This window comes from Kogia breviceps, chromosome 3, assembly GCF_026419965.1.
Source record: "Kogia breviceps isolate mKogBre1 chromosome 3, mKogBre1 haplotype 1, whole genome shotgun sequence".
NCBI classification, from domain to species: domain Eukaryota; kingdom Metazoa; phylum Chordata; class Mammalia; order Artiodactyla; family Physeteridae; genus Kogia; species Kogia breviceps.
Window position 1 is genome coordinate 181,260,201 of NC_081312.1, and position 26,099 is coordinate 181,286,299.

The following is a 26,099-nucleotide window of genomic DNA, read 5'->3' on the forward strand; positions in this document are numbered from 1 at the left end:
GCCAGGCAGCCCGGGGGGCGAGTGACAGTGCCATCACGAGCGTCCACACGTGGCCCCAACAGGCACCGGTGCTTTTCCGGGCTGCGGGCAACCAGTGCTGCCGAACCAGCCTCAGACCCAGGTGGCCCGTGCGCCTCCCCTCACGCCTGCTGACCTTGCCGATGACACCCGGGAGTCTGCAGATCAGGCCCATCGACCTCCGTGGCTGTTCTCCACTCTACTTCAATCAGCTAACGAGCCGAACCAACTAGGAGTCACGTGAGTTGCCGTTCACGGAAAGAATTTCCGAAAGGTGCTCTGGCTCTAAGAATCTCAACACCACCCTTGCCTCAATCTCTTTCAAGCTCACCCTATCACATGTGTAAAATAACCCTCGGTGTCACACTTCCACATCTATCTAGTGGTGACTTTTAAAAATTCTGGCATCTCTGCTCTCTACCTCTTTTTAAGATCATAATAAATGATTTTGCAAAGTTGCTGTTTACAGAGTAAACGTCAGTAGATTCCATCACTGAAGATAAAGGACACAGAATTAAAATAACATATATGTCTTCCCTTTCCCAATTTTCATTAGCAGAACTTTCGGTTTTAAAAAAACATTAAGAGGGGCTTCCCTGGTGGCGCAGTGGCTAAGAATCCGCCTGCTAATGCAGGGGACACGGGTTCGAGCCCTAGTCCGGGAAGATCCCACATGCCACGGAACAAGTAAGCCCGTGCGCCACAACTACTGAGCCTGCGCTCTAGAGCCCGTAAGCCACAACTACTGAGCCCACTTGCCACAACTACTGAAGCCCGCGTGCCTAGAGCCCATGCTCCACAACAAGAGAAGCCACTGCGATGAGAAGCCCGTGCACCGCAATGGAGAGTGGCCCCCGCTCGCCACAACTAGAGAAAGCCCTCGCGCAGCAACGAAGACCCAACGCAGCCAAAAATAAATAAATAATTTTATTTTTTAAAAACCCCAAAAAACAGAAAGAAATATTAAGTTCAGCCATACTTCCAGTGAAATAAAAGAGATGGGTTATTTTTGCGATTTACAACTTGTTTCACAGTTATTAAGATTGTATGAGGAGGACAGAAGTATAGACAGACTATTCTGGAAATTAAGTCTTACTCAGCGTAATAAGAAAAGTTGCTTATGGTACTTCGCCTCCAATAGACTTAAGTGTCATTGAGCACTGGAAAATGTTTGTAAATAATGTGAGTAAAGACCCACTCAGTTTCATGACTATTAAAAAGTCTCAGGATGACAGTACAGACAGAGTTATGGTATTTAAATTTTAGGATTAAGAAGTTAACTACCTGCATAATTTAAATTTCAAACTATAATTCACTGGTGAAATTAACCTCAACCGTTATTAAGTGCTTCTGGCTTATGCAAAAGCTGTTGAAAAACTCTGATGTATGACGCATTAAGCTGGCATTCTATCACAACACGTGAATGGGTTTAACTAATGTACGGTACGCATTTTCTGTTCAAAGATTTTACACAGTGGTGCAGTAAGATAAAATATTTAGTAACACAAAACTCAGGAAAATGGTGCTTATATGATAAATGTCCTGCACTTATAATAGTCAAGAAGTCATACAAATTTAGTTAATATTTTATCAAGCAGCTCACTTAACTTTCTATGCTGAATGGAAAAAGTCAAGCACTGCCTATGTGATTCTCTGAGTCTAAAACTGGATCAGGCTGCAGAGATCGCAAGACAGAAATAAGCTCCAAATTTCATAAAAATTAGAGTAACAGTCTGCATGACAAGGTTGATTCTCGTTAATCGATTCAATTAACAAGAACTTTCAATTCCTTTATGATTGACAACTGCTTAGGACCTGGGGGCTTGGTACCACCCAAGACCAACAGTTATTCCCGAACTGCTTCTCGTGACTCACAGCGGACTAAGCTGATGTTTTAAATTAATATGTGCTCTTTGAAAAAAAAAAAAAAAAAAAGAGAGAGGTTAGGTGTTATATACATACATGCAAGATAAAAAGTGAAAGCACACATAGACTCTCCCTGTTAGACATCTACGGGGTGCACCACTTGCACTGTAATCTAGGTGAACGGTGGCCCCCAAAACTGTACAAGGTAGAGGCCCTGCACCCATGGACTGCTCCCCATTTCTGCACCCACAGATAACTCACTGTTTAGAGTGTGCTCCATGCTATCCATACCCTTATCGGAGTACAGAAGTGCCCACATTTTGCCATGTCCATAATGAGAGACATTTAGGTTGTTTCCAGTGGTTCCCGATTGAACGCGACGGGGCAAGGAGCTTCCTTGTCCATTTATATTTCTCCTATCCAAGTATCTCTGTTGGCTACATTCACAGAAGCAGCATTGCTGGCTAAGCGTCTGCACATTTTGGACTTGGACCGTGAAACTGCTTTCCAAATAGGCCGCAACAATTTATACTCCTCCCACCACCGTTGACGAAAATGTACAGACAACGTTTAAAGGCCCGTTTCACACTTCACATAAACCACTGAACACATTCAGGGGCCGACTGGACCGGTCTATGTTCACGCCACTCCACCTCCACACCAGCCACACGTGAACCCGTAAAAGGGAGAACACGCCCTGATCCAGGTCAGCACCAAGGCACAGACAGGTCTGGCGCGAACTCTAACACGACATGCTCCCCTCCCCTCCCCTGCCCACCCAGCCAAACACCTCCTGCCCTAATATTCTTCCGTAGCGGGGAGGGGAAGGGTTGCCTTTGGCTTTCAAGCCCTTCATCTTGAATCTTGGAATCTCCTGGTTTGGCCTGCCCTGCTCCACATTTATGACTGAGCCATTTCTACCTGCATGGATTCAAATGTAAATATTTCTACCTCAACTTCCCATATTTTTTCTCCATGTTGCATAGCAATAAGCATTTACTGAGGATCTAACTATCTGTCTAACAAAGCACACCAACTGAAGAGTGACCCAAAACACAGGGACCTAGAAACTGTCGACTGAAATGTACAAGCCGAAGAGCCAATGGTTAGGGATGTAGAGTAGAGTAGCCAGGTATTCTATATTTGCCCCAAAAGTACTCTTCTTAGGGAAGACAGATTCTCTCTAAATTATATTGAAAATATTCTCATTTTTTACGACCTCTTGAACACTGATCTTTCAACTACCAAAAATAATGCCTCTTGCAATCTGCCTTGTTATGGGAACAAGGAATCTGAGAACCCAACATAGGGTCTTAATCGTCAGACTTAGCGGTAAACTGTGACCAGATCCAATTTTAAAGACTTTTAACCCAAAACTTAGCTGGGTCCAAAAGACAGCAAACAGAGGACCAGAATGATACACTTGAAAGAGTGCAGGATACAGCGTTAGAATACCTATGAGGATATGCTCTCCTAAGCAATGCAACTCTTTGGACTGCGACAGGTCTTTGAGTGAAACTGCGGCCGCGCAGAGCAAAAGCTCCACAGAGCCTGTTCCGTGTTCATCTCAGTTCTCGCTCCCTCTCCTACCCCTTCTTCTCATTTATATGGTTATTAAATTTGATTCATCGCTGTCTTTAAACTGCCTGTAATTCTATGTTGATTTCTACCCTTTTTAAAAATTCCAATAAAACTATCATGTGAAACTGCAAAGACTCTTCAGCCAATGACTCTTGAGTTTCCTCTCGCTCACATGTCCAATGGGAACAACCCCAAGACAACACACACTGGCTTGCTGGAAAGATCACTGGATTAAATAAGGGAAGGCCCTTTACAAACTGCAGACAAGTAAACAGATGTTCATTATGGTACAAACCAGTAAGCAAGTATGACTGTCCTTTAACCAAATACATACATATTATTGATGTGATACTTTCTATTATTTGGCACTAAAACAGAAAGAAAAACCCCAGAGTCTCTAAAAAGCATGCATGATAGAAGATGAATAAAAGAGAAGAAACTGCTTGAGAAGTTTTTCACTCTAAAACCAGTTGTATTCCTAATAAGAGGATCCTACCAAACTAAGATTTTACCTTGAAAAAACCTGAAGGCATAGGATAAGATATATTCGTTTGATTTTGAAACCTCCCTTTAATTTTCACTTTTTTTTTTTTTTAATGTACTTCTACAACCAGACCAGAACTTTTCAGAGAAAAAGGGGAAAAAGCAACAGGAAATTTCAGATGATGCTACATAGGAAGGGGTTAGATAGCTGGGACTAAATGAGCACTTCCTATATGCCAGGTGTTTTAACAGGTATTTAAACATGCTCTCATTTACTTTCATTTTTTATAAGAAAGATATTTTTATCCCCTACTTTAGCGATGAAGAAACAGATCTCAGGAAGAAAGACCCTGTCCAGGATCATGAAAGGTAGGTCAAGTCCACTGGCAAAGCAGGATTCACACCATTTCTCCCTGACCTCAAAGCCCAGGTCCTCTCTATCCCACGGTGCTCCAGTGAACACGAGCATTCTCCAAAACTGGCTGAGCTGGGCCTGGCTAAGGAGTCAGCTGTGCAAACAAGGAAAAGAAAGAACAGGCGAGAGAGAGGCAAACAGGAGTGAGGTCCATTTTCACAGAATGTGCCTACGCCAGGAAATGTGGAAACAGATGCAGCTGCACAAACTGCATGTAATGTGTTACACAGACAGACCCAGGCTACTAAATACATTCCTGCAGAATAGTCTACAGCCTCTAATTCAAAGAACAACTATTCCACCAACTTTGCTTTACCGTTGTCTCTGTTCTGATGTGGAGCCTTTTCATAGATATAATAGAAAAAACAAAAACCCAACAACAGCTTGAACTAGAATGTTCCTGGGAGATTAACTAAGTCTCCTACTCCTATTTGACAGGCAAGGGAGCTGAGATCCAAGAGGTAAAGACAATCAGAAAATTATTCGGTTTAGGACACCATTCGGCTACTCTCTTTTAGAGGATATTAAACTTTCCATCTTCCCACCAAAATGCAGATGTGGTTTCCCAGGTAGGACGGCCTCCAAATTCTCCGGCCTGTTTAGGAACGTATACAGTCTTGTTTTGCTATGGGCGCGATGATACCGAATGCTTGGGGGTTTTGTTGCTTTTATGCGACAAAGACAGGTAGAAGCTAAGGACTTATTCAAAAGGGATCAAACTCGCATTCTACTGAATAAGCGTTATTCACACAGCACGCGAGCGTGCTGGGGACAGAAAGTAAGTCACATTCCCACATCTGGAGGGAGAAATGTAGTTACAAAGAGTTCCTGGGACAGAAGACATGAGTTCTGGCAGAGGGACACTCTGATGGAGAACTGCCATAAAAATGCCACCTCATCCCTTTTTTTTTTTTTTTTTTTGCGGTACGTGGGCCTCTCACTGTTGTGGCCTCTCCCGTTGCAGAGCACAGGCTCCGGACGCGCAGGCCCAGCGGCCATGGCTCACGGGCCCAGCCGCTCCGCGGCACGTGGGATCCTCCCGGACCGGGGCACGAACCCGTGGTCCCCTGCATCGGCAGGCGGACTCTCAACCACTGCGCCACCAGGGAAGCCCCCTCATCCCTTTTAAAAATGTTTTATTTTTATTTTTAATTAGGCCCTTCTTCCCAAACATTACCCCCGATGCTTAGCTTGGTCTGCACATCTTTCAGGACAGGGGGCAGTAGCTACCTTTCCACCAAGGCTTAGCAAAGAGAGAGCCAGATGAGTAATGCACAGTTCCACAGCTCGGATCAGCAAACAGCTTTACTATGAAGATCTGAAAACAGTTCTAAATGAAGCCTAATAGATCTTCTAGTAACCTTGTATCCTAATAAATAAAGCAACTTTTCATCCTCAGCTCTCCCAGTCCAGTAGCCCAGCCCATAATCACTTAAAACGCAGAGTACCAGCCATAAGAAAAGAATGAAATAACGCCATTTGCTGCAAAATGGATGGACCTCGAGATCATCATACTAACCAAGATCGGAAAAAGAAAGACAAATACCATATGATATCATTCATATGTGTAATCTAAAATATAACACAAGGGCTTCCCTGGTGGCGCAGTGGTTGAGAGTCCGCCTGCCGATGCAGGGAACACAGGTTCGTGCCCGGGTCCGGGAGGATCCCACGTGCCGCGGAGCGGCTGGGCCCGTGAGCCATGGCCGCTGGGCCTGCGCGTCCGGAGCCTGTGCTCCGCAACGGGAGAGGCCGCGACAGTGAGAGGCCCGCGTACCAAAAAATAAATAAATAAATAAATAAATAAATAAATAAATAAATAAAATAAAATATAACACAAATGACCTTATCTATGAAACAGATTCACAGATGTAAAGAGGACTTGGGGTAGCCAAGGTGGGTGGGTAAGGGAAGGAGGGACGGGGAGTTTGGGGTGAGCAGATGCAAACTGTTATGTAGAGAGAATGCATGACAACAAGGTCCTACTGTAGAGCACCCGGAACTATATTCAATATCCCGTGATAAACCATGATGGAAAAGGATACGGAGGAGAATATATATGTATGTATAATGGAGTCACTCTGCTGTACAGCAGACATTAACTCAACATTGTAAATCAACTAGACTTCAATAAAATAAAGTTTCAAAATTACAAAAAGCAGAGTATACCGAACCCAATGCCCAAAATTACGTGTGATACAGATGGAAGTAACAAATGGTTTACGAAGAAGAGACTGAAGGTAAGTGTTCTGCTCCTCTCCAAAAAAATTGATAATCATAAAAACGATGATAGTTATCAGTTAAAATGCTACCTAAACACAAACAACTGAAAACATAAGAAAGGGGGTCCTTATCTACTGTTAACTCTGATGGGGTTCTAGAGACTTCTCCCTGCCCCTCTACAAATGCTGAAGTGGGCGGTTCTCGCATTTCCCCAAATATATGGGGAAAATTCAGAATTTTTACAAATCTAAGCAATAATGTATTCCTCTTCGACGTAGGACACCCTCTTTCATCCTTAATCCGGCCCCTTCTGTACAAATTCTAAAATACGCATCCACTTGAGAACGGGACCCAGGAGCACAGAACTCCGAGAGGCCCTGGGGCCGCAGCAGCTGAGCCTGCCGACCGACGGCTTTACATCGCGGACGCCCCGACTCAAGGACGCGAAAGCAATAGCAAGCGTTAAATACGGTCAAGAAACAAACAACTCTCGGAAGCCTTTGTAAACGTAACTCAACTTAAATCTAGTTACCTTAGACGTCCCCTAAGGAAAGCTCCGCTCGAGAAAGCATCTTACCTTTTTTGATTCATAAGGAGTTCTCTGTGAAGGTCTTGATGGTTCCGGGATGTTTTCACAGGATTGACTAGTTTCTGAGGCCTAATCAGTTCAGGATTGTCGCCGTCTATATAGTCTGGCTCAGCCATGATGTTTCTCGGGATGAGATACGTGTCCTTCGGGTCAGAATCCTCCAGCGGGCTGTCTGAAACAGAAAGAGGAGATTCCCCGTGGTCTCTGCTCGGATGTGTGCACGGAGGCCGAGGCCCAGGACAGCCGGGCCGGTCCAGCAGCTGAGCCCCGCGTCCTCCACGGGGCCCCTCCTCCACGTCACTGAAAACTCTGAGGCTCTGTCAAAGAGACGGGGGGGGGGGGGGGGGGCGGGGCACGGAGAAGGAGGGGCCCAGCTGCTTCCGGGCTGCCAACAACCAAAGCAAAGGAGTCCCACAGCCGGGCGGGCCACCACCAGGCTCCCGCTGAGCTTCAGGTCACGTAGGTGCCACCCCCCGCCACGTCTAAACACCGGCTGAGCCCCACGACGAGCACCCGGGCACCGGACCCAGGTCCTTCACGCTCCGTCGGGCCTCCAAGCTATTAACACCTTCTAGAAACCCGCGGGTCCCGGACCCTGGGGCAGTGGCCAGCGGCTCCCTGGGCACACAGCAACCTCCTCCTCCTGCCAGGCTACCGGTGCCCGTCTCCTTCCCAGCCACGTGAGCGCCCTGGGGGCTTCATCCTGTTCACAGCCCTTTGCATCTTTCCTTGAACGTCACCTTCTCAGAGAGGCCGGACCTCCTAACCGCCCTGCTTGTTAAACTTGCAAATCTCACCCCAGCACTTCCTGCTTCATCCAAACCACAGACTGATTTGTCACCGGCCACCTAGAGCAGATGCTCCCGAGGGCAAAGGATTTCACCTGCCCACACCCCATCTCCCAGCTGCCAGAACAGCGCCAGGGAGGGAGGGAGGGGGACAGGGAGGGGGAGGGCACCTGGCAGCAGTGCCTGGCTCTCCAAGCTCACTGTCTGGAAGGAAGAGGAGGCTTCACTGGAGAACAGAGCAGAACCACCTGATGTGATTTCTTTCTGGGCTTGGACTCTGGACCAGCAAAGCGAAAAGAACATGCGACGTGATGATCCCTGGGTCCCTCTGTCCGTGTTCAATTTCGTGTGTGTGTGTGTGTGTGTGAGAGAGAGAGAGAGAGAGAGAGGCCCCTGGAGAGCAGGGCGCACGTCTCCCTCCTGACCTCCCTGCGGCTGCGACACACGGTGGGCACCGCACGAATACACGGCATAGTTCATGAGACGGAAGAGAAACGTCATGGGGGCAACGGCAGGGGGGACACAGCTGCCTGGGCGGAGGCTGGAAACCCCTGCGGTCCACGCGGCAGGTCCGCCTGCAGACCCCCGGGCACGTCTCTCGGCACTGACCCCCTCCCTGCCCCCTGTCCCCGACACACACAAATCTTTCAATATAACCAACACGCCATTTTATGCTCCCCTGTCCCGCAGGAGGACTTAATTTTCCAAAGCAAAAGTCAGATGCGGGGCCTGACTACAGCAGAGCACCCGACAGCGGGCCTTCCCTGGAAAGTCCGGAGTACAAGTTTGTTAGTTCTCCGGCCAGCGCTGTGCCCTCAGATGGAACGGGGATCCGAGAACAGGGCCGGGGAGGGAGGGAGGGTCCCATCCAAGCAGGCTCAGCCCAGGTACCGCCACCATCCCCGCCTCTCCCGGCGTTGTCTGGAGACCGGCCCCCTCCGTGCCCTCGGGGCCCCGGCAGCGTCATGCAGATGTACTTCTGGTGCAAAATGCATCCTCACACGGTAACCACAGGTGTCTGTCTATTCTGTGCAAGAGCCGGAACCACTTTTTCTCCAGTTTCAAATCCGCAGGTCCAGCCAAGTGCCCGGCACATGGCAGAAGCTGAATAAATGCTGAGCTTAATCAGATCTGTACTAAATAGAAAGAGGAAAGAGCTTCCATGAACAAGCTCCTAGCCAGAAGTCAGGATCCATCTTTATTTCTGCCCATGGAATCAACGCCCGAAGCAAACACGTAAGTGAGGGTCTGTGTTTACACACGGGGCAGGGGTGCACGGAAGGCGAGACACGTGGGTATGTGATTCCATGGACTCTGGCATGCGGGTGAGGGAGTGTGGGCTGTACATCGGGAAAGAAGAAAGATGTGCTTTCAAGTAAAATTTTAAAACAAATAAAATGGGTCCAGAGGCCGTCAGCTACAAGCAGGACTGTTGCTCTCCAAGTCATCAATGACATTTTCCTGAAACTCTGAACTGTCCCAGACGGCAGCCAACAATATCCCAGCACTTTAGATAAGGCAGGGATGTGATCACATCTGATAACAGCAACAACCCTACAATCAGAAGAACTAGAATCTCCACTCCACTGACAATAAATGGAGGAACAGAAGTTAAATAACTCTTCCAGGTTAATTTTACCAGTAGTGTAAATCTCAAACCACAAAAAAAAAAAAAAGAAAAGGAACATCCTCCAATCTTAAAACCCATGTTCCATATAACAAATTATGATGCTATTTTTATAGAAAAATCTTTTGCTCTGTATGTCTGTGTCTCTCTGCTTTGGAAGTAAGGTCATCTATAGCATTTTTTATAAATAGACAACTGATGGGAACATACTGTAGAGCACGGGGAACTCTACCTAATACACTGTGGTGACCTAAACGGGAGAGAAGTCCAAAAGGGAGGGGACATCTGTATGTGTCTGGCTGATTCATTCTGAGGCTAACGGAACATTGTAAAGCAACCACATTCCAATAAAATTAGTTAAAAAAACAAAACAGAATAAAAAAGAAAAATCTTTTGAAAATCAACGTAAAAATAGAGAGGACAAAAGCCCAAAGAATAAATAAATCAACTAAAACAGAAAAATTGTGGCTGCCTCATTTGTTTATCTATTTTAGGTATACACACACGATCAAGGCTCGAAATTAATGAGCAATAATATATATATCGAACAAATCACACCAAACATCCTTTAAATGCTACCTGCACTGATCTTTTAGAAACAAGCATGCCTGCAGCCCTCCCCCAAATGGAAACTCACAAACCTCGACAGTGGTAGGTCAGTGACCCCATCCCAGCAGCCTGACCGCGAACGCACCCCGAGGAGAATGTGTTCCTCGGCGGAGACTCGAGAGGCACCGGACACGCCTGTAGGCAGTCTTGACCCCCGCACGGTGGACCACGCTGGGGTCTGGGAAAGGTCACTTACGAGAGGGAGGGTGAACTGGCTGGGGGCCCCACTGTGTGTCCCTGAGCGCTCCCGGCAGTGGTGGTGGCCGGAGAACCATCTGGGGTCTGGTTCCTTTTCAGCAACTTTCCACCCTGGAGCCACGACACGGCAATAACCATCTAATTGAGCTCCTTGTTCGACTTTCTCCCCCTCTGCCAACTACCTTCCCCGTGGCCCCCAAGGCTGGGAAACGCCAACTCTGGTCATCAGGCAGCTCTCCCAGCTCGCAGATCCTGTCCTCGACGAAAGGAAAAGGAACACGCACTGCTCCCCGTATGTTCACAAGTCCCCGCCTTCCCCACCAGCATCCTGTGCCTGCACCGTGCCCTCTGGCAGGGACACTGATCCTCTCCCTACCCAACCCTGGACCACAAAGCCAAATCTCACTCGCGCCTTCGGGTCCAGACAAACGTCAGATCTTCCACGAAGCCCCCCCCACCCCAACTCCTCAGGTGCAACCCTCTGACCTCTAGACAACTATGGGGTTCCCTTTGCCCCCCTTTCCTAGTACTCACCAACCTCCACCTCGTGTTGCAGCAAAATGTATATGAATCATAGCATCTCTTCACTGCAAAGACCGCATCTGGTTTACGTTCATATTCCTCAGACCCCTTGGACTGAGTCAACAAACAGTCATTCCTTAAAAGAAGGAACAGAGTTCATGAATAACTAGCAGGAGAGGGAACCCCTGAGCTGTTTGGAGTCCAGAGCAACACGTGAAGCCTGAAGGGCTCTGAGCAGCAAGAATACACAGCCCGAAAGGAAAGGGGAGACAGAAATATGTCCCGAAGTAAAAGCACTTTGTAACTGGATATTAGTATTGCTACAAAACATTCTTCCAAAAAGTAACATGAAGACACTCTTGTCATATACACGCCCCTGGCCCAGTAACTGATTCATAAAGTAATTTTTTTTAAACTGTCACGTCAATGAAGGAAAATGAAGGTCAGCTCAGTATAGGAGAAGCAAACCTGCCCTGAGATCTTGGACAAAGCTTAAGATGTCTGCCCCTCGGTTCTCCCACCTTCTAAAATGAGTATTGTTGTAGGAACAGGCTGAAGGGGCTTCCCTGGTGGTGCAGTGGCTAAGAAACCGCCTGCCAATGCAGGGGACACAGGTTCGAGCCCTGGTCCGGGAAGATCCCACATGCCGTGGAGCAACTAAGCCCGTGCGCCACAACTACTGAGCCCTCGTGCCACAACTACTGAGCCTGCGCACCTAGAGCCCGTGCTCCGCAACAAGAGAAGCCACCGCAATGAGAAGTCCTCGCACCGCAACGAAGAGTAGCCACAACTCGCTGCAACTAGAGAAAGCCCTCGTGCGCCAACGAAGACCCAATGCAGCCAAAAACATAAATAAATAAAAATAACACTTAAAAAAAAAGTACAGGCTATAATGTGGATATAAGTATTCGGTATAATCTCTGGCATGTCTATGATGCCAGATTCAATAAATGGAAGCTATTATTAGTCCTACTATGTGACCAACAACATTCCATATTTTATTCAGAGGTCTGGGAAACCCTGTATATACAAAGCTCTACCTCTCAAGGCCTTTAAAGCCTAAGAGTTCTTCAAAAACATAAAGAGTTCAACTAGGTGACCCACAGCCACTGAAATGAAGGCACAAACATTTTCCCTCTTCTTTCTCTCCAGTTTGCCCTTCTTCACAACCAGCGTGGGGAAAGGGCCACGAAGCCCCCTTCATGTTCTCGCTGGTAACATTCAGTGGTTCTAAGACTCACTCAGGCTACAAACATTAAAAACCTTCTGCAAAGTATAAAAAGTCTACCACACGCACATGGAGTTCTGAATGGCTCAGGCTACAGTGCAGGGTGTGTAGCAAAGAAAGAAGGCTGCTAGAGAGGATCTCTGATGCTGTTCTGAGGTGGAGGGGATTCAGTGAAAGATTTTAAGCCACTGAATAACACCACAGATTTGACATAGAGTATTAGCATTTCAGACTAATGCTGTGCACTGGAAAACGCAACCTGATGAAAATTCTGCCTTTAATTCCCGAGAATCAAGAAACGGAAATCATCACTAAACTCCACTATCCCAGAGAGTAAGGAAATCCCGTCCTTACAGATGCCTTCTGAGTCCTTGCTTTTGCATTTTTTTCCCCTTTCAAAGGTTAACTCTGGGCCCAAGCCTCTGCCTGTCCCGGATATTTTGTGTTGATTGCTTTCCAGAGGCGAATAACCATCCCCACAGAAAAATTCCACAACTCGACTAATAAAACAAACACTTCACTGCATCTGAGTTTCCCATCAGTCTATTCCTGGCTCCAGTAGTTCATTTACATATTGTTACATCACAAAGATAATTTTTTTTTTTGTATTTTGGCCACAGGGCTTACGGGATCTTAGTTCCCTGACCAGGGATTGAACCCAGGCCCTCAACAGTGACAGCGCAGAGTCCTAACCACTGGACCTCCAGGAATTCCCACAAAGATAAAATTTAAAACGCAATCCTTTGATTGGGTTTTTAAATGAAAAATCAGAATTTACAGATTACGCTAAATTCCATGTTTACCTTAATATTTAAAATCTAATTCTACCTAGAAGCACTAATAAATGAATCCTTTAGAAAACCATCCCGGGACTTCCCTGGTGGCATGGTGGCCGAGACTCCGAGCTCCCAATGCAGGGGGCCCGGCTTCGATCCCTCATCAGGGAACTAGATCCCACATGCATGCCCCAACTAAGGAGACTGCGTGCCGCAACTAAGACCCGGTGCAACCAAATAAATAGATAAACAAATAAATATTTTTTTAAACACTGAAAAAAAAAAAAAAGGAAGAAGACAATACCTGAAACCTGTCGGTGCATATGCAGGTTACAGCTGTACTAGAACCAAGCGAAGCTAAAGAATTAAACATCCGAACTGCTGCGACTTCTTCTGGAAAGTGGAAAGTAATTCCAAGGCACTTTCTGAGAGCATTTGTTTCCCAGGCTGTCTCTAAGAGATTCTAGCAACCCTCTCACGATACCCTGAAAAACCCAAGTCATTTAAGAGCGCAGGCCAGCCAAGTCCAGGCGACGGCTGTCCCCGGACCCACGGGAACGTCCTGCAATAGCCACTGTTCCCAGAAGGGAGGCTGGCTGGCTGTGAGGAGAAAGGCCTTGAGAGAGCAGAGAGTGAGTTAAAATGGGAATTTCTCCCAAACAGCCCAGGGCTTCACTTACAAACTCCTAAGCCTGGGGTGAACCTAAGGAGTCAGTCTCGCCACCATCTGGTACCCAAAGGCATCAGACAAGTGCCCAGATGACCTCTGTGGCCACAAATCTAAACTAAGGCTGACACACGACGCCAAACCACAGCCATCCACAAGAGCTCAGACACGTGACTTTCCCAACTCTACCCGGCCCACTGCTGCTAGAACTTCAGACCCGCGATAAACTGGCCGCAAAGACGCTGCTGTACGCGTGCCAAACAATGACGTGCTTGGGAAAATACCAGACTAGTATTCTCATCGGTTTTTTTCATCCCCCCACAGTGTATTTTTACCAAAAAAAAAAAAAAGGCACATATTTTATATTTAGAAGATGGGAAAGAAGGCAAGAAAAACCTCGGGGAGACAGAACGCGTGCCAATGTTAAGACAAGCTGGCCAGGGTGAGGCAGGACCGACCAGTAGGGGGCGACAGCTCCGCAAATCACGAGGTGTCCGTTTCCAAGATGACACCCACGCCTCGGGCCGAAAAAGCATCAGAGAGAAGCCACAGAAGGAATCCACCGCGGAGTCACCGTGCATCTTCCCTCCATGTTGTCCACAAGCTGCTTCTCCCCATCATTTCAGCCTTACGACGGCCCAACGAGGCAGGAGGTTTTCTCTCCCTGTGAAGTCTCCAAATTCCCTATAGGCTCAGACAGCTTCAAGGTCACGGGCTCCAGGTCACACCAACTGGGTCTAAATTCCAGGGAGAAGAAGAGGAGGAGGAGGAAGCAGCAGCAGCAGGGGAAAGATTATCTTATAGGGGCTATGAAGAATAAATGAGAAATGCATGCCCAATGCAGGGCCTGGAACAGTAAGGGTTCAGTAAATGTCACCCGTGATGAGTGCTGTCATCGGCAACAAATAACGGCTAAGAAAAATAACCCTGTTATTGCTGCCCCAGGCTACACAGCTACGAAAGGGCAGGACCAGGATTTGCACTAGCGTCTGTCTGACTCCACAGGGATGGCGCTCTCACGCATGCCGCTCTTCTGGGCCGCGATGATGGTGGGGCAGGGGAAGGCAGGAGAGGAGACGACAGGTTTCGCTTTAACAGGATGACTTTCCCTCTCAAAAAGCTTTTAGAAACTTTATAACATCAGAGCTTCCTAACCCCAACCAGAAAACATCTTGCAGAAAGTCACGTTAATGTGGGGAAAGGTTGCGAGAGGGACACAGTCTCTTTAAAACATATAAATGTTTTCATAAGGACGCTCAGAGGAGCGATATTCGTAACAGCCCCGAACTGGAAGCAACCCAAATGGCCATTAAGCGTGGGATGCAGAAGGAGATGGTGGTGTGAGGATATAATGGAAGAATGCACAGCAATGAGAATGACCACAGCAGCGTGACCGAACCTCACAGATATAACGTCAGCAAAAGCAGCCAGACTCACAAGAGTCCATCCTGGATCATTCCGTGGATCTGATGTTCAAAACAGGAAAACCCAACCTCTGGTGTCAGATGTCAGGATAACGGTTCCCTTGGGAGCAGAGAGGCGGTGGATGGGGAGAAAGGGGGCTTCTGGGGTGCCGGTAAGGTTCTGTTTTCTGATACAGGTTCCCGTTACACAGGCACATTCACTATGAAAATTCACCCATCAGTTCATTTTTGGGGCTCATGCCCTGCTCTGTATGTGTATTATCCCTCAATAAATACAGTACATATTAAATAGCTATTAAACTTACAATCTAGGGATCATTCAGTTGCTGCTCTATTATTACAGTGTTGTTATTTCACCCATTTTAAACCCTGTTCGGTCCATGAGAAGTAATACCACCAGGTCTGAAGACCACCCAGCCTGGATGAGAAGCCTGGTTAATGCCACTTACCAGTGATGTGGTTTTGTACAAATGACTTAACCCGTGTCTTGATTGCCTCACCTATAAATCAGGGCTCATACACCCACATTTGCAGAATTGTCCCAAGCATTAAAAAAAACTTAAGGAAAACATTCACCATACGTCGTACCAGCCCATGTGGCAGATGTTCAATAAACTGGACAGTTAAGTAGTTCCAACAAATTAACTCATTAATCTAACTCTCCATGAATCAATGTCCTATCAAAGTGAAAAATGGATGACCACGCACTACAAGTCTACTATTTCAGACCAAGTTTAATGGTGAACCCCATCTTGGCCTCTGCTCATTTTTCCAATTTGGACTTAGATGGGAGAGAGAGAGAGTCAGGGAGGGAGGAGGTGGAGGGGAGAAAACAAAATCCCTGACAGGCACAGCCAAAGCACAGAGAGGAGCCCGCAGCCCAAGGATGGGATGCCGTGCAAACCCTGACCATTTCCCAGGCCCTGGGCTTCAGTCTTATCTTTACAGCTGAATGGCTGTGTCGCCCTGATTTCTCAGTAATCTGCTGTAAGTAACGATGCTGTGTACAGAGCAATCATACAAATGTGAGGGATCTATAAAAACATAAGTTAGTCCAATATAAAGAGTCTAACTGTTCAAACATCAAGTAACTCTTTATTAGTGGCCACAATTTACTTAACCTCCCATGGCCCGCGTGGAATCTGAACTCAGGACCCAATGGCAGACATCTCTACAGAAAAGGCAAAACAGAAAACAGGCAAGATCTTTTTGAGAGGCACGTTTTGCATAATGTTCAGTCAAACCCTGTGGGAAAGGGGTGGGGAGAGAAGCAATGGGTGGAAGACAGACAACAAAAGTGTCCCCCCAAAGCACAATACTTTACACTTCTGCACTGCACTGCACTGGTACTGTAAGTAAAGTGTACTGCTCCTGTGCGTTTCTAATCAAGTTTCTACACTGTTAACAGTGCATTTTTCAATATAATCTAACACAAAGTTACTCAAACACGTACAAGGGGTAACCTGAAAGTAAACGCCTGGAATGTCAGGACCTCAGAGAACGCTTATACCTAAGTTGGGCCCCCAAGATCCTGCCGGTGCCTGATCAGAAGAAAGTGATGCTGACAGCCAGCGGATGCAAGTATCGATTGCTTTCCATGGAAACCAGCAAATCAACCCTGTGACTGAATCCCTTCTGCCTTCTAGCTCCCCAAAGTCTAACGCTGTGCTAAAAAAATTTAAAAAGAAAGAAAAAAAAAAGAGAAAGGAGTTTGCTATGTTGCCTACTGAGGTCATACGCAAAGCCTAAGTAAAAGTTAAAAGCAAAAGCAAAAGCAGCTCTTGGATAATCTGGTTTTGCTAGAAAGGTGGATAATCAAGCTACCTTGGAAAAGTGGGAAGACAAACTATACAGAGAAAATGAAAACAAAACCAAAAACCACTCTGGGGGTGTGAGAAAAAAAATGTCTCTATGGCTTCCCTGGCGCTTCCACCGCAGGGGGCGCGGGTTTGATCGCTGGGCGGGGAAGTTCTGCAAGCCGCGTGGTGCAGCCAAAAAAAAAAAAGAAGAAAAGTATCTAGGTAGAACAAAACTAATATAAAACTGATACAAATTCCCTGAGCCGCTTGGTGGAGGGAGGAAGGGAAAATGGTGAAAGAGGCGACTAAAATTCTTCAAGGGCTCTCAGCCAACGATGACATCCTTCCGTCCTGGCAGGTGGCTGATCCAGGTGATGTTTCGCTCCGATAACTAAACAAGTCCCAGAATTTCAGATGAGACACGGATTCTCTACATTCCCTCCCTCTGCCTCCAGAGAAGATTCTAGAATTCCCTGGTAGCACTAATTCTGCAAGCAGTGAGCACGCCTGAAAGGAGGAGAAGGGCCAGCCGGCGGGGGCCTCACGGGGTGGGGGGGGACCCCAGCACAGCTGCAGGAGGGCCACCATCTCCGCACGGGGAGCGGCAGGGCCTGCTGTGTCGCTCACGTTCCTGCAGGACAACAGCACAGGGAGGCTTCTCATCCGAGCAAATGCACTCGGGCTTCTCCCCAAGGAAACACCTGGGCCTGAGTACGAGTCGACAGGGATTTCACCCTGGAAGGACCTTAGCAAACCTCCTGCTTCCCAACTGCTACCCGGGGGGCAGACGTTCTTTCAGATCCAAGGTCCTGTGCTCTGGCCCGCAGGCCTGTCCACAGGGGCTGTCTGTGACCTGTAAGGCACTAGGGATAAAAAGCCACCTCTGGACGCCTAGTAGAAAGAGAGAGCAGAACACCTCCCATTCGCCTCCCAGTCCAGGAACATCGGGGGCTCCTGCCTTCCTGGGGTACATTCTCCCCAGCCTCTCCCTGGAATTCAAAGCTGCTGTCCATCTCCTTCTTGATCTGGAAGCCAGCCCCTTGGACAACCCTCTCTCCCGGTCCTCCCTGCACCGGAGGCCCAGGTGCCCTCTTCCAGCCTGATCTCTTGGCGCCAAGAGTTCTCGGGATCGGGCCCAGCCTAGACCCTTCTCTGGGTCCCCAACGCCTCCCACTCTGTGGGAGGGCCGAGGGCGTTAAATTTAAACTTTTTTACATTTAATTTTTTAAATTAAATGTAAAAAAATTCAGCCCTCTTGCTTCTCCTCTAGTTTGTCTTGACATATCTTTTGTCTTCTCTACAAATCCACCTTCTTCCTGCCAACTCCCACGGAAGTCCAAATACATAGGAGCTTCAGAGAGTCAATGACAATTCTTTCTCATTGCCTTACGTTCAGCAAATCACTGTCTACTCTCACAGCATCCTCGGTGGGATGCTTCCCTCTCCTGAATCCCCCCACGGCCACGCCCCCAGGCCATCTCCCTCCCGTCTGCAGGGCTGAGAACAATTTCACGCAGCGCTCCCTTCCCGTGTGACCCTGACACTTACGAGTCACTTCTTCAGGCGTCTCCAGGGGGTCCCCCTCGAAGGACAGATGTGCGTCCCTTCAGAAAGGAGAAGACCCCCGACTGACTTCAGTCACCCCCCCCCACCTGGGGCACAACGCGTCGCACTTATGCCATGCAAAGCGGAAGCAGCCCCGCTGTAAGCAGCTGACGGAGAAGAGCTAGCAGGAAGCTGGGGCCAGCGGCGCCCTGTGCCTGCAGCTGAGCTCGGGGGGCCAGCGGTGCATCTGGCTTTACTCCCTCCTGCGCTCCCAGCACTGGGCTGGGCGTCACCCCGTGGGCACCCGACAGAACTGCCCTGAATAAAGGGGGCAGATGCTGAAGCAACAGAGAATGCAAACGAAGTAGCTCATCCCGGGAAGCTTCTCCCGATTCCTCTTGCAGTTTCCCTCCTTTCTGTCCCAACAGGACGCCGTTAACACTTCTCTAAGGATGCTCACCGCTGCTTGTCTGAAAACTAGAAGTCTGCTTATCCCTCACATTAAAGTTGCAAAGGAAAGGCCTGACTTTCACCTCATTTCTTATCCCCAGAAACACCACTATGGGCCTTCCGTGTACTGTTGAACTCAATCTGACCTGTGGACAAGTGATGTGCAGAGCTCAGGCTTACAGAAGGGGTCCAAAACAGGGGAGGGGGAGAGAGGGCATCTCAGGCTTTGAACAGACTCTGTCCTCACTTGATCTTCAAAAAGCACAGAATGAGTGAGAGACAAAAGTTCCTGGTTCTCCTGCTACAGATCAGTCCAGGGAACCAAATGCCTATCTTTCTAACCCAGCAGATGACGCTCCCTCTTGCACAAGATGACTCCCCGAAACCCTCACTCCAAGTCCATAACGTGAATTGCCCTGTACGAGCTAGGAGTCTTTTGCCCCAGAAAGCTAACTCAGATTGTTGTCTGCTGGGAAACAGATCTGAGTGCGCTGGTGTGCATAAATATTCCCGTGAAGTAATTAGCACTTCATTAACATGGGGCCCATCAATCTACATAAACCTCTAAGCAACTGAAATGCTGTCCAATTAACAGATTTTTTAAATAATTGATTATCTTAAACTCATTAGCCTTAAAATGGCCATAGGCTGATAAATTATACTTATCAAATAACATTTGATAGATGACCATTAAGCAGTTCAGAGTTTCTCTCTCTCCTAGGTAAAGCAGCGTGATGAGATCTGAAGTTCAGGGATCCTTGATTCTACCCGTTGAAGAGTGTTCTGTGGTCTAACAGTGTCACCCAGTGGCAGAAGGCACAGTTGTGTTCAGAGCAGCTGTTGTTTTTTAAAAGAAGTATTTGTCACATGTGTTTCTTTACTAAAAGGAAAAGAAGAAAACAATTTTGGGGGAATTGCTCTAAGAAAACTAGTGTGTGTAAATTCTAGAAAACACGGGACCTGGCATAAGACAGCTCCCCTACGTCCAAGGTTATTTTGAAGCCTTTGGGGACCGTACAGACGTGTGCAGACATGACGAGAGACACAAGGGAAGTTCCTGTGACTCAGGGACGGTGCAGGTTTGACATGAAATCAATTCAGTGTCCCCGGGCTGAGCAACAGGGTCACCCCCTGCCGTCTGCTTTCTCAGCCACCATTCGGCCACTTCAATTCTCAAAAGCTTGGCTCTCCCCGAACAAGGAGAAAACAACCCAGCCAATTCTGTTCCAAGGTTGACTATCTGATTTTAGAAGCTTATGAGGTGACACTTAATTGAAAATAATAAATCATTTAACTTCCTTATCAGTAAAAAGAGAAGGCTGGACCAGATAACCCTTGAGATCCCTTCCTAGTTCTAACATTCTGAGAATACAGAAGAGTTCGGCTGATCTGTCACTCCCCACAGCACAGGGGCTTCTGACCCAAGGCTGTGGAACTCTGGCCCCACCATCAGGGCCAGACAGACCATGGAGGCGCCCCAGTACGTTCCGCGCACACCCCACCTTGGTCTCCAATCCTCCTCATTCCTGATCCCAGTGCATCACATCTACGCTGAGCAGGCCTTCTGCTCGTGATGCTGCATTTCCCCAGATGCAGCCACCTTCCCTCGAGTCCCTCTAGAAGAGTCTCAGCCACTTGGTCCAGGGCTAGAGCTGCCCACATAGGATGGGGTGCGGACTAGACTTCATTAAACCAAAACTCCCAATCCAGGGGGCTCCCAATACTCTAGTCAAGAATCACACATACACCATATACGATCAATAAAAACAAAGCATTGTTTATTCCTCTTTGCATAAAGTCACCTACAGCAAGTAGATATTACACTATAATTAAATTAATTCAAGTCTGACTCCTGAAACTACCCTGAAATCAAGCCACAATTCAGCCCTCTTAGGATTGGTTCAAGATGGCAGCGTAGAGGGACGTGCTCTCACTCCCTCTTGTGACAGCACAGGAATCACAACTAGCTGCTGAACAATCATCCACAGGAAGACACTGGAACTCATCAAAAAGGATGCCCCACATCCAAAGACAAAGGAGAAGCCACAGTGAGACGGTAGGAGGGGTGCAATCACAGTAAAATCAAATCCCGTAACTGCTGGGTGGGTGACTCACAGACTGGAGAACACTTATACCACAGAAGTCCAGCCACTGGAGTAAAGGTTCTGAGCCCCTGTAAGGCTTCCCAACCAGGGGGTCCGGCAATGGGAGGAGGAATTCCTAGAGAATCAGACTTTGAAAGCTAGTGGGATTTCATTGCAGGACTTCGACAGGACTGGGGGAAACAGAGACTCCACTCTTGGAGGGCACACACAAAGTAGTGTGTGCATCGGGACCCAGGGGAAGGAGCAGTGACCCCAGGGGAGACTGAACCAGACCTACCTGCTAGTGTTGGAGGGTCTGCTGCAGAGGTAGGGGTGGCTGTGGATCACTGTGGGGACAAGGACACTGGGAGCAGAATATCCGGGAAGTACTCCTTGGCTTGAGCCCTCCCAGAGTCTGCCATTAGCCCCACCAAAGAGCTCAGGTAGGCTCCAGTGTTGGGTTGCCTCAGGTCAAACAACTAACAGGGAGGGAACCCAGCCCCACCCATCAACAGTCAAGTGGATTAAAGTTTTACTGAGCTCTGCCCAGCAGAACAAGTCAGCTCTACCCACCACCAGTCCCTCCCATCAGGAAACTTGCACAAGTCTCTTAGATAGCCTCATCCACCAGAGGGCAGACAGCAGAAGCAAGAAGAACTACAATCCTGAAGCCTGTGGAACAAAAACCACATTCACAGAAAGACAAGATGAAAAGGCAGAGGGCTATGTACCAGATGAAGGAACAAGATAAAACCCCACAAAAACAATTAAAGGAAGTGGAGATAGGCAACCTTCCAGAAAAAGAATTCAGAAAAATGATAGTGAAGATGATCCAGGACCTCGGAGAACGAATGGAGGCAAAGATCGAGAAGATGCAAGAAATGTTTAACAAAAAACTAGAAGAATTAAAGAACAAACAAACAGAGATGAACAATACAATAACTGAAATGAAAAATACACTAGAAGGAATCAATAGCAGAATAACTGAGGCAGAAGAACGAATAAGTGACCTGGAAGACAGAACGGTGGAATCCACTGCTGCAGAACAGAATAAAGAAAAAAGAATGAAAAGAAATGAGAGGCTTCTGGGATAACATTACATGCACCAACATTCACATTATAGGGGTCCCAGAAGGAGAAGAGAAAGAGAAAGGACCGGACAAAATATTTGAAGAGATTATAGTCGAAAACTTCCCTGACATGGGAAAGGAAATAGCCACCCAAATACAGGAAGTGCAGAGAGCCCTAGGCAGGATAAACCCAAGGAGAAACATGTTGAGACACATAGTAATCAAACTGACAAAAATTAAAGACAAAGAAAAATTATTAAAAGCAAAAAGAAAAAAACAACAAATAACATACAAGGGAAGTCTCACAAGGTAAACGGCTGATTTCTCAGCAGAAACTCTAAGGCCAGAAGGGAGTGGCACGATATATTTAAAGTGATGAAAAGAAAGAACCTACAACCAAGATTACTCTCTACCCAGCAAGGATCTCATTCAGATTTCACAGAGAAATCAAAAGCTTTACAGACAAGCAAAAGCTAACAGAATTCAGCACCACCAAACCAGCTCTACAACAAATGCTAAAGGAAATTCTCTAAGTGGGAAACACAAGAGAAGAAAAGGACATACAAAAACAAACCCAAAACAATTAAGAAAATGGTAATAGGAACATACATATCAATAATTACCTTAAATATGAATGGATTAAATGCTCCAACCAAAAGACAAAGGCTCGCTGAACGGATACAAAAACAAGACCCATATATATGCTGTCTACAAGAGGCCCACTTCAGACCTAGGGAAACATACAGACTGAAAGTGAGGGGATGGAAAAAGATATTCCATGCAAATGGAAATCAAAATAAAGCTGGGGTAGCAATACTCATATCAGATAAAATAGACTTTAAATAAAGAATGTTACAAGAGTCAAGGAAGGACACTACATATGATCAAGGGATCAGTCCAAGAAGAAGATATAACAATTATAAATATATATGCACCCAACATAGGAGCACCTCAGTGCATAAGGCAAATGCCAACAGCTATAAAAGAGGAAATCAGCAGTAACACAATAACAGTGGGGGACTTTAACACCAATGGACACATCATCCAGACAGGACATTAATAAGGAAACACAAGCTTTAAATGACACAACAGACCAGATAGATTTAACTGATATTTATAGGGCATTCCATCCAAAAACAGCAAATTACACTTTCTTCTCAAGTGCACATGGAACATTCTCCAGGATAGATCATATCTTGGGTCACAAATCAAGCCTCAGTAAATTTAAGAAAATTGAAATCATATTAAGCATCTTTTCCAACCACAATGCTCTGAGATTAGAAATCAATTACAGGGGAAAAAACATAAAAAGCACAAACACATGGGAGCTAAACAATACATTACTAAATATCCAAGAGAACACTGAAGAAATCAAAGAGGAAATCAAAAAATACCTGGAGACAAATGACAATGAAAACACGACGATACAAAACCTATGGGATGCAGCAAAAGCAGTTCTAAGAGGGAAGTTTATAGCAATAAAATCCTACCTCAAGAAACAAAAAAAATCCCAAATAAACAATCTAACCTTACACCTAAAGGACCTAGAGAAAGAAGAACAAACAAAACCCAAAGTTAGTAGAAGGAAAGAAATCATAAAGATCAGAGCAGAAATAAATGAAACAGAAACAAAGAAAACAATAGCAAAGATCAATAAAACTAAAAGCTGGTTCTTTGGGAAGATAAACAAAATTGATAAACCATTAGCCAGCCTCATCACGAAAAAAAGGGGAAAAGACTCAAATAAACAACATTAGAAATGCAAAAGGAGAAGTAACAACAGACACTGCAGAAATACAAAGCATCCTAAGAGACTACTACAAACAACTGGATGCCAATAAAATGGACAACCTGGAAGAAATGGACAAATTCTTAGAAAGGTATAACTTTCCAAGACTGAACCAGGAAGAAATAGAAAATATGAACAGACCAATCACAAGTAATGAAATTGAAACTGTGATAAAAAATCTTCCATCAAACAAAAGTCCAGGACCAGATGGCTTCACAGGCGAATTCTATCAAACATTTAGAGAAGAGCTAACACCCATCCTTCTCAAATTCTTCCAAAAAATTGCAGAGGAAGGAACACTCCCAAACTCATTCTATGAGGCCACCTTCACCCTGCTAACCAAAACCACACAAAGATACTATAAAAAAAGAAAATTACAGAACAACATCACTGATGAATATAGATGCAAAAATCCTCAACAAAATACCAGCACACAGAATCCAACAACACATTAAAAGGATCATACACCATGATCAAGTGGGATTTATCCCAGGGATGCAAAGCTTCTTCAATATACGCAAATCAATCAATGTGATACACCATATTAAAAAACTGAAGAATAAAAACCATATGATCATCTCAATAGATGCAGAAAAAGATTTTGACAAAATTCAACATCCATTTATGATAAAAACTCTCCAGAAAGTGGGGAGAGAGGGAACCTACTTCAACGTAATAAAGGCTGTATACAACAAACCCACAACAAACATCATTCTCAATGGTGAAAAGCTGAAAGCATTTCCTCTAAGATCAGGAACAAGACAAGGATGTCCACTCTCACCAGCCTTATTCAACATAGTTTTGGAAGTCCTAGACATGGCAATCAGAGAAGAAAAAGAAATAAAAGGAATCCAAATTTGAAAAGAAGAAGTAAAACTGTCACTGTTTGCAGATGACATGATACTATACATGGAGAATCCTAAAGATGCCACCAGAAAACTACTAGAGCTAATCAATGAATTTGGTAAAGTTGCAGGATACAAAATTAATGCACAGAAGTCTCTTGCATTCCTATACACTAACGACAAAAGATCAGAAAGAGAAATTAAGGCAACAATCCCATTCACCATTGCAACAAAAAGAATAAAATACCTAGGAGTAAACCTACCTAAGGAGGTAAAAGACCTGTATGCAGAAAACTATAAGACACTGATGAAAGAAATCAAAGATGACACAAGCAGATGGAGAGATATACCATGTTCTTGGATTGGAAGAATCAATATTGTGAAAATGACTATACTACTCCAAGCAATCTACAGATTCAATGCAATCCCTATCAAATTACCAACAGCACTTTTTATGGAACCATAAAAAAAAATCTTAAAATTTGTATGGAGAAACAAAAGCCTGAATAGCCAAAGCAATCTTGAGGGAAAAAAAATGGAGCTGGAGGACTCAGACTCCCTGACATTCAGAGTATACTACAGAGCTACAGTAATCAAGACAATATGGTACTGGCACAAAAAGAGAAATATAGATCAATGGTACAGGATAGAAAGCCCAGAGATAAACCCACACACCTATGGTCAATTAATCTATGACAAAGGAGGCAAGGATATACAATGGAGAAAAGATAGTCTCTTCAATAAGTGGTGCTGGGAAAACTGGGCAGCTGCATGTAAAAGAATGAAATTAGAACACTCCCTAACACCATACACAAAAATAATCTCAAAATGGATTAAAGACCTAAGTGTAAGACCGGACACTATAAAACTCTTAGAGGAAAACATAGGAAGAACACTCTGACATAAATCACAACAAGATCTTTTTGACCCACCTCCTAGAGTAATGGAAATAAAAACAAAAATAAACAAATGGGACCTAGTGAAACTTAAAAGCTTTTGCACAGCAGAGGAAACTATAAACAAGATGAAAAGACAACCCTCAGAATGGGAGAAAATATTTGCAAACGAATCAACGGACAAAGGATTAATCTCCAAAATATATAAATAGCTCATGCAGCTCAATATTATAAAAATAAACAACTCAACCAAAAAATGGGCAAAAGACCTAAATAGACATTTCTCCAAAGAAGACATACAGATGGCCAAGAGGCACATGAAAAGCTGCTCAACATCATTGATTATTAGAGAAATGCAAATCAAAACTACAATGAGGTATCACCTCACACCTGTCAGAATGGCCGTCATCAGAAAATCTACAAACAACAAATGCTGGAGAGGGTGTGGAGAAAAGGGAACCATCTTGCACTGTTGGTGGGAATGTAAACTGATACAGCCACTATTGAGAACAGTATGGAGGTTCCTTAAAAAACTAAAAATAGAATTACCATATGACCCTGCAATCCCACTACTGGGCATATACCCAGGGAAAACCTTAATTCAAAA

The 26,099-nt window shown here is 45.8% G+C and overlaps 1 protein-coding gene across 8 annotated transcripts in view; it reads right to left on the reverse strand.

The window, feature by feature from the left end:
- Positions 1 to 26,099, reverse strand: part of FAM107B (family with sequence similarity 107 member B) — a 220,526-nt gene that overhangs the window by 4,626 nt on the left and 189,801 nt on the right. For 6 of the 8 annotated variants that reach the window (XM_059059241.2, XM_059059238.2, XM_067030476.1 and 3 more), the window contains one exon: positions 7,164 to 7,347. In XM_059059241.2, coding sequence (XP_058915224.2) covers positions 7,164 to 7,347 — 184 coding nt within the window. Of the gene's footprint in view, positions 1 to 7,163; positions 7,348 to 10,931; positions 11,038 to 13,227; positions 13,809 to 26,099 lie in introns of those variants that run through there. The other 2 variants (XM_067030474.1, XM_059059239.2) reach the window with 2 other exon arrangements.